Genomic DNA, 12,069 nt, shown 5'->3' with positions numbered 1-12,069 from the left:
TGGGCGTAGTGGTTATTAAGTATTCTATCTTACTTTAATGAAAAATACGTTTTATTTTCTGTAGCTAGTAGTAATAATCCCGTTTCAGGGTTTGAGAACAAGAGTGTCACCATTTCAAAACCTCACAAGCTAACGTCTATAATCCTTTGGGCTTGGGGCAAAAGCACAAAAGGGGGGGTGAGATCCCATACTGGTGAAAAATCTCATCTATTGAAAAAGTATCAGGCTATCACAACTTTTTGCATCAAATCTTGAGGGCATGAGATCATTGTGGAATTACCATTGCAGAAGAGAGAGAGAGAGAGAGAGAGAGAAATTGTGAAGGCTATACATTCGACGCATCACCTTGTTACCTAGCGAGTCTTTGAAAATGAGTAGAACCACATACAAACATGCAAATCAAGTTCAAACCATATATTTTCTATTGATCAGAATAAATAAATAAAATTCACATCAAAGTATCAAACAGACAACAATAAACAGTAAACGGCACAATGGTCACAACTATTAATGTATCAATGTATATTGTATACAGTGGACATCCTAACTGCACAAAAATCAAGTTAGAAATTCTAAAGGGATGCCTGCACGAAGTTAGGTGCATTACGAAAGTGAACTTTTATTTTTGGGTAAATTAGCTTGAAATTAAAAAAAAAAAAGGTTAACCAAATGTACAGCTTGCAAAAGACATACCCTAGGAGGAAAAGAAAAAGAAAAAGAAAAAGAAGAATGAAAAAAATGCGATAATCCATGCATAACCAGCATGGAGAGTAGGGTGAGTTAGCTAAATAGCAAAAGCGCAATGTGTTTTGTCATCATACCCTGTTGCACTATCCATCTACAAGGAAAGATAGCACAACGGGGTATGATACCAATTGATGCGAGTAGTAAATAACATGAAACTAACTTTAGCTTGGCACATCCCGCCAGGCTAGGTTAATACTATTCATTCACAATTTTAAAAAGCCAATTGAAATATCTAACCTGCAAACAAACTCCAAGGAAAATATGCACACAAGTTCGTGATTTTATTCGAATGGTGCTAAAACTTCCATGAAAGTGTACTCATGCTTGAAACAAATGAGAGAGCAAAGACAACAATGGTGGAGCCAAGATGGTAGCCCAAACATGATAGAAGAGTTGCTGAAGTAGTAGCCCTATAAACCTCTCCAGACTCTTCAAAAATAGGACTTATTTGGAAAAAATTGCCTACTATTCACCAGATAAGTACTTCATTCATCCTTTCACTGTAAGTGGGCATAGGATTCGATAGGGTATTGCCAGCAATATCCAAGTCGAGAAGTGATTCTAGGGATTGAATAGAGGGAGATTGAAATGTGAAAATGAAAGAAACAGAAGAGACTTCATACAAAGAAATTGCAGCAGTGTTGCGGAACTTTTCATCTTTGTGCATCAAGCCTTCGCACACATCTTCACTAGAATCCCTAGTATCATCAAACAACGGGAAATAAGTATAAAAACTAACAGGTAAAATATTTCAAAAACATGATATTTGGAAAATCTTCTACCGAAAAAACATTATGTGTGCATGGGGTGTTCTCCTTGTGCAAGGATGAATATGAAAATGAAACACGCATAAGTACACACACCCATACATATATACATACCAGCACATCAATATAAGACTGCACCCAACCGAGAAACATGCGTGCATATTAAGGATGAATAAACAAAGCAGTAACGCACCTCCATTTAGAGTCATGTCTTGCTACTACAATCTTGAGGATCATTCATATTCTGACTGCTGCTGTCTTTGGAGTCAACGCCTGGCGTAAGAGGAGGGAAAGTAGGCACAGCTTGCAATATGAACTTCCGGCTACTACGCGGAGGAGAAACACGCTTTTTATTGGGGGAGCTAACTTTAACCGCTTTGAGTGGGGTAGAATCATCCTTCAGTATGTCAGGCATGTCATCTTCCAGTACATCATGAAGCTTCTCATCAGAATCAACTGCCCGAATAAGTTGGGTCCTACTAAATTGAGTAACAGGAGTGATTGGTGTATTCCGCCAACAATGGGAATTCACTGACGATGGAAGATTGGGCAATGTACTGAGATCACATGAATCGAGAAGGCCATCATATCCCAATGAGAATTCATCTATGGCCTCTCCATTGCTATAATCCAAGTCCTGATGAGAAGATACGTCTACAATGTTTTTCATATCTTTCAGTAACAGGGCATGACTATGAGAATTTTCGGAAACCGGCGACTTTCCATAGGGTGGCAAGAAAGTAATATTGGATTCAGGTGATGGGAGGCATCTTCGGGTAGAGAACCGGGATTTTGACGCATCCTTTCGATGGCTAGATGGTTAAAGCAGGAATGACGTTAGAATTTATCCAGTAGATACAAAATAATCAAGGAACCAGATTGAGAGCAATCTTACTCAGAGAACTGGAATGATGGTGTCAGAGGTGTCAAGTTGTAAGGATCACACATCTCAGTCTGCAATAAACCATCTTGGCTTGCAAACATCTCCAGCTTATCCTCAAATGAGCTTTCGAGTCTGAACACAGCCTCAGTCATGCCATAGTCTGGAAAAGAAAAAATTTCAGAAATAAATTGACAGAATCCGGTATGAACAAAAGGAAAATGTAAGGACTAAGCATTTGTTCCAAAAGATAATTAACAGTGGGTGTATCAATTGCTATTAAAATACCCCTCAGATCAAATAGAAAAGGAACGGACCAACACTATACAAGAATGAAAGGGAACACAGAAAACTGCCTAAAAAGATGAATGAACCAACTGAGGCCAGTAATGCTACAAAAGGCCTAAAATGGCAGTCTGAAGATTCTTAGAGTCCAAAGAATCTACAAACTCGACTATATGGTCCGAAGAGGCAAAAACCCTAGCCATGGCCCAACTAAACATAATGGAACAAAAAAAAAAAGACTTAATTTTGTGCACAGGATCCTCCACCCCATCAAAAGTTTTCCAATTTCTTTCCCTCCAAAGAAGCCATTCAACGCAAAGGACCAACTTCCATGTCTTCCTAGCTATGAAACACAGATACTCCAAAACTAGTCACGTATGGGTATCAGATTCATCAAATAAGTATCCTGTATTTAAATTAAACGTTCTTAATTTCGGATATGTTTTGGATACGTGAGGGATATTAGGGGATGGCGGGAAACTTTTGGTAAACGGCAGGGGTTAAAATGAATTTTTCCAATAACTAAGTAGAGATTGTAAGGGCTAAACAGTAAGTGAAACATACACAAGAAAAAGAAACTCGCTAGATACACATAATAAGACATAACCCTAGGATCGATGCATCCTCTTCGGTCGAAGTCCATATCAGTCAAAGTCAACAGAACTCATCCTCTCCAACTCTTCCCCAGTGCTCTCTCTCGAACTCTAAAACAGTCACACATACCGTAAAATACAGAGACGCAACAATTATTATTGTATATAATATATACCTATTGCTCGCTGGTGTGTACACGCATAGTACATATATACATATATTCTGTCTATGTTATTATCTACACAGGATATTTTATGTACATTTCACACTGATGGCAAGTATTGAATGCTTCTTGTTTCGGACTTTTGGCATGTATTGACTATTGAATGCTTCGTGTTAGTATTAGCCTTTTTTACGAACAACTTTTGACAATTGACATATGCTAAATTTTTTTTTTTTTACATATGCTACTAAATGCTTGATACTCTCATATTACCAATTCAATTATTCTTTTTTTTTTCTTTTGGATTTACTTTTATACATAGTAGAAGACTAATAATTATAAAAATGTATAATTTGTTTAAAAGTATCCCCAACGTGTCTGTTTTCTACTTCTTTGGGTCTTGCGGCTGTATCATTTTGTCCCTATCCCGTATGCGTACATGTGCTTCAAAGCTTCCTACTCTTCCCAACTCTACTGCCCCTCACCAATAGCACACCTGAAGTTGACTTTGGAAAAACCCAATCCATGCTCAAGAAAAGACCAACCTCACAATTCCCTTACCACCTGGTCATGAATAAGCACTCTGACACATTAACCCCAATTTACATACACTGCCCTCCTCGCTCTCAAGTTGTGGAACCTCCACTGCCCAAACGCCATAATAACCATAACAATGATAATAAAAAACCATCTTTCCAAGCACCACACTACAAGAAAGGACCTCCACTGCACCAGCACCCTCCTAAGGAAGGAGACCAACCATCCCCATCCCCTTCCCCACACAAATTCTAATGATGATATAAACCATATTAAATTATTACGATAAAATTTCCAGTCTTGAAAAATATCGTCTTAATCCAAGTCAAAAGGTTGATCTGGCAACACCCCAAAGAAAAAAAACTATGCAGGACTTGACAGGTCCTCAAAAGGAACTTTAAAGTACATAGTACTACAGCTGATCAAAGGACGTGTACATGAGATAAACTTGCATCATAGAGAGAGTTGTCCAGATGATAAACAAAATGTGCCGGAAAGATAGGCCTTGTTCAGTTGAGGATTTGGATTTTGGACTCTAAATTATTACCTACTACAAAATCCACTCATTACCCGTATCTCAAATCATTATTTTTATTTTTATCTCTATCTCTCTCCAATCATTACCCCTATCTCCCTACCCTAATCATTACAAATTCAAATCCAAAATCCCCAAAACAAACAAGCCCCAAGAGTTTCCCCAACTCTCACCATGGTACCCACATTTTCTGATAACTCCCCAAATACACTTACCCTGTATCATACCCATCAAGCCCCAAAGGCAACGTCCTCGGCACTGAGGTAAAACCATAGGCCCACTCCGCAGGCCAGCTTTAAAACCATTAGTTCCTCAACAATTGATAAGTTTACAAGAGGTTAACACATCGAATAACTCCTCTTAATTTTAACATGTAAAAGAAACCACGAACAACAAACATTATTTCATTACATAGCATACTGCATATACACAATGGCATGAGAGAATAGGGAAGGATTTTTGTGAAATATTACCACCCTTTTTTCCATACACATTTTTACATCCTTCACACCGGCAACCATTAGAGCATCCAACATCAGCCTTTGAGATAGGCAGAAAACAGGTCAGAAAGAATAAGGGCAATAGTAGAAAAAGGGATAAATTATGGGCCAGTCCAAAAACAGCCCATTAAGGAGTATGGTCCATTTTTATTTACTTGCAAGTCTAGGTAGGAAAATGTGGGCCTCTCCTTGATGGTGCATTTTTAGATTGGGCTGGAGTTCTTGGGAATATGGGCCAATTACCTATACAAACCCGTAATTTATCCTAGAAGAAGTGAGGGGCATGATCCCCTCCATAGATTAAGCAAAGAAGAAGTTGAGAACAGAAAACCTGATAGCACTCGCAATATTTTTTTAAACACATTGACTTCTTGCAATTGCAACCTCTTTTGTGCCTCGCTGAGGACAGTGTTGAAGCATTCCTATCTTCCTGCAGAAAGTTCAGAACACAAGTGTTGCTGCAACCAAATAACAGATACTTGTAAAAAAACTAAATTGTGAGGGTACAGTACCACATTGCTGTTAGCAGGAGACTTGGTGATACATTGTACAACCTTTGGAGCAAATGCGAGTGGATTCCGGGATTCAATCTGTTGTCGAGTCTCAAGAACTGTATCTTCATATTCAGGCCTATTAAAGCACCCTTGGCAAGCACAAGGTTCAGCGCAATAAATTCCAGCAGCAAAACAGTCACAGTAACTGCAATAAGATAAGTTACATTAACTCGTAACAGGAGTGCAAGGCCCCGGTAAACAATAGTTGAAGTTGCTTACAGTTTCAAGCATTTGGTCTTCTTACAATTGCAACGCTTGCAACCATCACCATCATTAGCAGCTGATGCCTTCTTCCTGAAGAAACCAAGCAAACTTGTAGATCCATTAAATGAAACATTGCAATGTGTGGAAAGATGAAATTATAAGAAGAAACATGTAAGCTTGCCTTCTTTTTTTGGTACTTGATGGGCTCAATTCCCCAACAGCATCGGCTTGTTTAGAGATGGATTTTCTTTTGTCACGTGAAGTGGCGTATTCACATGGCTTCAACAATATAGGAACATATAATGATTTCACAATGTCGGGAGACGGAGAAGCAAGAGAGCCTGTTGTTGCTGAGGACTCATTTCGATGACTACCATCTTCACTGCTTGCTGAAGCTTTCTCTCTCACATTGGGTACATCTAAGCTCTTTGTTGTGATTTCTGGTTGATGACAGCCTGTTATGGACACTAACTTCCTCCCTTCTATGTTCAGGTAACCTCTCTCAGATGATTTCATGCTTCCAGTTCCAGTAGTACCACGAGGATATGGCATGGCATTGATGATGCTGTTCAAGTGTAAGCCGATACCTGATGGCCTGGGAACTGTTGAGCAAGAATGTCTGCCATTTGTAGGAGAACTAATGGGAATTGTTGGTTGGTTCGGCCCAATAAGCTGCCTGCCGCCAGAGTTTGCTCTTACTTCAACACAAGATGTTTCTAGAACCTTGGGGTCTCCAGAATTAGCAGGTAAATTTGAACTAGATCCAATATTTGATGGACTCCAAAAACTAGGGCTATTTGCTGCATTATTCAGTTGGGCCTCTCCAAACTGAAGACAGTGTCTATGCATGCCACAATGTTGTTGACCCTACATCAACAGTTGCAATTATGCCACAGCAGAAAGCTGATTATAAGTATATATGTGTATTTAAGTGTCAATTGAATTATTCAATCTTTTAACACCAAAGCAAACCTTAGCATTAGCAAACAAGAATGATATGGTCAGCTTCATTTGCTGGTTATCTTACATTAATTCTTGCTGAATGAAGTTATCAAATTTTTTTCTCTTACAACCAACATAAACTCGGTGTCTTCTAGCAACATGTTTTAGGTGCCACAACTTTTGTTAGATACTTCTATTAGAATTTAGAAATGTGATAAAAAGTTAGGGACATGCTTATCAAATGACCTGTTTAGATTTTTCTAGTGCTTCATTGAAAAGAAGTAACGAGTTCACTTTCATATTCCTGTTACAAAATGATCCATAATGAAGATATCGTGACACCACAATCATGACCCTTACTCAGTTGATACCATAACTTGAAAACAATGATTGTCATATTTTTCTTCATTTGTCGAACTGGTTAAAATTTTCATATTTACATTCTTGATCCCATTAAAAGAGTCCGAGCAACATTTTTTTTCTCCTTCCTGTTACAAATTGGTCAATAATTTAGATATTGCTACACCACAACCGTGGCCCTTATTAAGTTGCTACCATGACTTGAAAACAATAATCGTCATTCAGTTCTTCATTTGTTGAACTGCCAAATGAGACAAGTGTAAATAGCTGTACCTTGGGATCGTGCAGGATCATATTCTCAACAGGTTTGTTTAAGGCTTCTCTCATGGTCTCGCCACAATATTCATTTTCCCTAATAAACTGCAAAGGTTCTAGCCTAAACCGTGAAGCGTAATGCAGTACCTCCTCGTGCGCAGCTCCTGCGTGCTGGAACTTAAAACATTGATCTTTAGTAACATGCATTTCAAATCTGCCAAAATCTAGATGTATTGCTTTCAACCAGCAGTTACCTGTGAGAGTGAGGGTCCACAAGGGGGATCCTGCAAATCAGATTCAACTTTTGGGTATACAACAGAAGGCATCTCACAGCCTACCTGCTTATAAGTTTCAACAGGATTATCCTCAAATGAGGACTTTCCTGGAAGTTCCTGCATAGCTTGCTCTAACGTGGATTGAAAACCACCCAACGCCTTCTCTGTGTCTTGTCCTGTATCCTTTTCGCAGTCAATTTTTTGTTCCAGGCCATGCAACTTAGTAGAATCAGTCAACAAATGGGGCATATCTTCCGAATGCATCATACATAAACCGGCTGAATGAGCAGAGTCTGTAAGGTCCACCTCCAAAGGATCCACCAAGCCTTCATCAATACCTCCTGAGGGACTAGAGCCCATGCTATCACGTTCTTTCTTAGTGCAAGGGACCAATGCACGACTTTCTCAGGTTGTGGGTCTATGATATTTGTCTGAAAGTACATCAATTTTCTTGGCTCTGGCACCCTGTTGAGATAATTCTGCAGTAGGCAATTGAGGGCATTGAGGCCTGAGAAAAACAAACATTTTTATGTGATTTAACTTCTGCATCAGAGTCAATCAGTAATATTCAATTTAAAAAAAATATCAACGCAATCAAACCTGTCGAGATAATTTCTTCCTCATGTGTTAAGACACAGTGATGTGAATACAGGAGGAGGAGAATTAAATCCTGGTATATCAGGTGCTGCCTTCAAAGGCCTAACGGGGGGTCAGACTGGTTTTATTCTAAATGTACCAGAGTCCCGACATCAAAGGAAACAAAGACAGAAACTAAATTACTTACGTGGCTTTGTGGACGAACACCTGTACTGCAGGAACCCAAAACAAAAAGAAGTGAAGTTCATTCCAAACTACTCAATGTATGATCACAAAAATGACTAACGCAATGAGATAAGAACATAGTTCAATGTAAAAAAAGGAATCTCCACATGGAACAGCACAGAAAATGATTCAATGAAGAATACTGAACAGTGCTAGCTCGGTTTGGTTGTCTGGAAATGAATAAAGACCATCTATTCTATCCTAGTAGAAGTCCAAAATGACAAGCCTAATATAACTACAATCCTCAACAAGGACTTGAATACCTATTTACTAAGCTATATGAGCCGTCTTTAAATCATCTCCTAATCTCAACAAGAAAAAAACCTTAAAACCCTAACCAAATATTCTAAAGAAAGACCAAAAGCTCAGACCCCCAATCGACAAATTGTTTAGCTAAAATGGGTCGAATACCGATTTACATAAGTAAGCCAGCCCTCCTGATTGTCATGTGCGAGGGTGCCTTTGTTAGTTTGCTCTTGCCCCATTGTGATGCCTCCAACTTAAGGTCCTTTTAATCTTTGTAATTTGTTTTCAAAGATTAATAAATTTTTTTGCTCTTAAAAAAAAAAAACAGCCCCTTTGAACCAGTCCTACATTCAACAACAAAAACCCTCAAAACCCTAATCTTATTTCCCAACAGAAGTCCAAAATCCCAAACCCAATCAACAAAAAGAGAAAGCTAAAACTGAATGAGATCCACCTTCGTAACATCTACCTATTTATATCCATGTATACCTGTATATACGTATACATACGCATAGATTGGCTACCAAGTACACGTAATAAAGGAACTCAGAAATTGAAGCAAAAGATTGTGGAAATTTGCATACTTGGGTTGTACAGAGACGGAATGAGGCGAGGCGGTGGGGGTTGTGTTGGCCTTATCATTTTCAGGGGAGGCCATTGTCTAAAACCCTAATCATTGCCGATAGTAGTGTTGCTGCGTCCTTACCCTAATATCTCTCTCTCTCTCTCTCACTTTCGTATTTTAAACAATTGACAAGGGCGGGAAGATTTTTTATTTATTTTGGGAATTGCATTTAAGTGGCAATTGGAACAAACAATTATGCAACCATGGAGAGGAAAGGTTTTCGTGTAACGGTGCTACTATCGGGTTCTATATTGCACCCTTTAATCTCGTAATTAGAGTAACTAGTGCTAATCCGTGCCTACGGCACTACGCATTCTGGTTGGAAGAAGGGGATGACAGTTGTGTTATTTAGATGGAAACCATAGACACTAACCGAAAAGTGGGAGGATGCACTACAGCCTTTGGATCAAATGAATCTAAGCCGTTCTAACAACTTGTCCCTACACTCTTCTGTTTTATAATAGAGATAGTTTAACAATTTGTATCTATTCATGCCCACATGTACTAGCATTTAACAGCTTTGACAGAGCACCCTTTACTTTCATAATTAGAGTAATAGTTTAACAAATTGTATCTATTCATGCCCCACATGTACTAGCATTTAACAGCTTTGCTCTTTTCTGTTAGAACCCTTACTCCATTTATGTACTACTCTCTAGGGCTGTTCACGGGTCGGATTTGATTGGGTTCGGGTCGGTTGGACCCAACCCGACATTTGGTCGGATGGTAGATATCACACCTGAACCCGACCAAAATAATTGTCGTGTTGAAACCGAGTCGACCGTTAAACATATTGGGCCAGGTTTGGCCGGACTCTCGGATTGGGCTTTTTTGTTGGGCCTTTTATCTTGGGCTTTGCCCATTTTGTTGGGCCATTTTTTTTACGGACTTGTTAATTACTTTGGACTTATTTTTCACTTTCCCAACAGGCCTAGTTTACAGACACGAAGTGGATACAAACACTAAGTATGTTAGGATCAAAGAGAGAACATAAGACACAGGATTTTATTAAGAAGTATTGACTTGGCCTTTTACAACGTGGGAGAGTACCCCTTTTATAGGCATAAAAGGGTCCTTTGATTACATCATGGAGTCCTCCGCCTACATCATAGAACAGTACAACCATAATTACAAGTTACTATTACTAGTCCATCTTCGTAGGACTTTCTCTTCCTATTACCTGCAAAACTTAACTACTGACTACTTTTACATTTATTACTTTACAGACTTTCACCCTCTCCGGAAAGAGGACAATACTACCACACTTTATTCTTACAGCACACACCAATAATATGATACAACAACAAACAGTAAACACCAATAATTTTCGCTCTTGTCACTCTGGATCATCTGAACTACTTTCTTCATCTCTGTCAGTCAAGTGATACAGGGTCAAAAGATAGCGAATATTTTGGCGCCATTCTTCCGGATAAGCATCATTGAATTTTCAGTTTGCAGACTCATAATGGAGGAGAGATGAGGGAATTTCTGCAGGTGTCAATCCATTGAGTGAGCACAGTGTTTGAGTCATGACCAGATAATTTCCACTGTGGATCTCAATGCTCGGAGACTCTTGATATGCTGAAAGGAATATAGTGTGATACTCCTTTCTCCAAGTGATAGAACCATCAGGATTAGGAATACATATGTTGTTGCGAGTTGTCCAAAAAGCAAATTGGAGATCTTCGTCTGGACCTGTGGTGACTTGTCTGATCTTCTGTTGCCAGTAGGGTATGTTACCAAAGAGCAAGAAAAATTTCAGAAAGAAATCTTCTGGTGGTTGAACTTGATTGAACGCCGCATGAGCCAGATAGACCAAGACTGCTGATTTATTAAAACAGACGCTTATAGTATACACATCGACTAAATACCAAAAGAGGAGATAGGCTTCTTTTTTGAAATAAAAGACATTATAGTAGGACACTTCAAACTGAGTGAGAAAAGGATAGACAGGATGAAAGGGTAGACCTTTTATGGGACCTTCATCAAGACCATACTTAAAAATACAGAGGTGTTGAAGGTTTTGACACATTTGAACACATCTAGAAAGAAGGGTTAACTCTAAAAGATGACACTGAAGGTGGACAGGAAAATTGATCGGATGGAAACAGGAAATCATGGGAAAACAACCAGGAACAAAGTAATGTGGTTTTGTTTTTTAAAACTGGTTGATTTCTTTTTTGAGCCTTGATAAAAAATCAGGGAGGACATTTGTTTTTCCTTTTATGTGAACAGCATCAAAACTCCAATTGGAAAACCAATTTGCCCATCTGAGTAACTGTGCCTTTGGAAGGTGCTTCTGTTTGAACTTGAGCATGCTGGGGAAACTCATCATATCAGTCTCAATTAGGAAATGATGACCGATTAGATGAAATTCAAACTTCTCAGTGCTCCTTTTGATTGCCAGAATTTCTTTGTAAGTAGAGTGGTAATGAAGTTCTGCTAGAGAGAATGCACCACTCTTGTATCCACAAATTCTGTGCTTTTGATCTGAATTTTCTTCCAAAAGAATTGCTCCCCAATATAAATCGGAGGCATCTGTCTGAAGAACTCTCTTTCCATCTGAAGGTATGGTTAATGGAGGAAGAGTTTTGGTTAGGGCTTTGAGGTCTTTTACAGCTTTGGTACAAAGGGCTGACCAAGGAGGAGGGGTTTTCTTTAGTAGAGCTGAGAGAGGAGTTCGGTATTGGGCCAGGTTGGGAATAAAATCAGCCATATAGTTAACAATTCCAAGGAACTGTTGGACTTGTTTGACTGTGAGATTTTCATCTGAAAAAT

General features: G+C 38.9%; 1 protein-coding gene across 4 annotated transcripts; it reads right to left on the bottom strand.

The window, feature by feature from the left end:
* Nucleotides 1-1,007: 1,007 nt before the first annotated feature.
* LOC131333907 (uncharacterized) lies at nucleotides 1,008-9,425 on the bottom strand. Of its 4 annotated transcripts, none has more exons than XM_058368716.1 (13): nucleotides 9,251-9,424; nucleotides 8,383-8,407; nucleotides 8,199-8,297; nucleotides 7,578-8,106; nucleotides 7,342-7,494; nucleotides 5,948-6,633; nucleotides 5,782-5,856; nucleotides 5,521-5,707; nucleotides 5,340-5,438; nucleotides 4,982-5,048; nucleotides 2,410-2,557; nucleotides 1,708-2,326; nucleotides 1,008-1,445 (listed from the first exon to the last, which is right to left on the bottom strand). In XM_058368716.1, exons 4-12 carry the CDS (start codon nucleotides 7,956-7,958, stop codon nucleotides 1,720-1,722), a joined length of 2,403 nt encoding a protein of 800 aa, XP_058224699.1. In that variant the 5' UTR covers nucleotides 7,959-8,106; nucleotides 8,199-8,297; nucleotides 8,383-8,407; nucleotides 9,251-9,424; the 3' UTR covers nucleotides 1,008-1,445; nucleotides 1,708-1,719. The 4 variants fall into 4 exon arrangements, with proteins under 4 accessions (XP_058224699.1, XP_058224703.1, XP_058224704.1 ...); XM_058368720.1 differs by having other exon boundaries at nucleotides 8,199-8,287; XM_058368721.1 differs by having other exon boundaries at nucleotides 4,985-5,048; nucleotides 8,199-8,407; nucleotides 9,251-9,425.
* Nucleotides 9,426-12,069: the final 2,644 nt, after the last annotated feature.

This window comes from Rhododendron vialii, chromosome 7a, assembly GCF_030253575.1.
Source record: "Rhododendron vialii isolate Sample 1 chromosome 7a, ASM3025357v1".
NCBI classification, from domain to species: Eukaryota; Viridiplantae; Streptophyta; class Magnoliopsida; order Ericales; family Ericaceae; genus Rhododendron; species Rhododendron vialii.
Note: the sequence above shows the minus strand (reverse complement) of the source record. Positions and strands in the feature narration are given on the sequence as shown.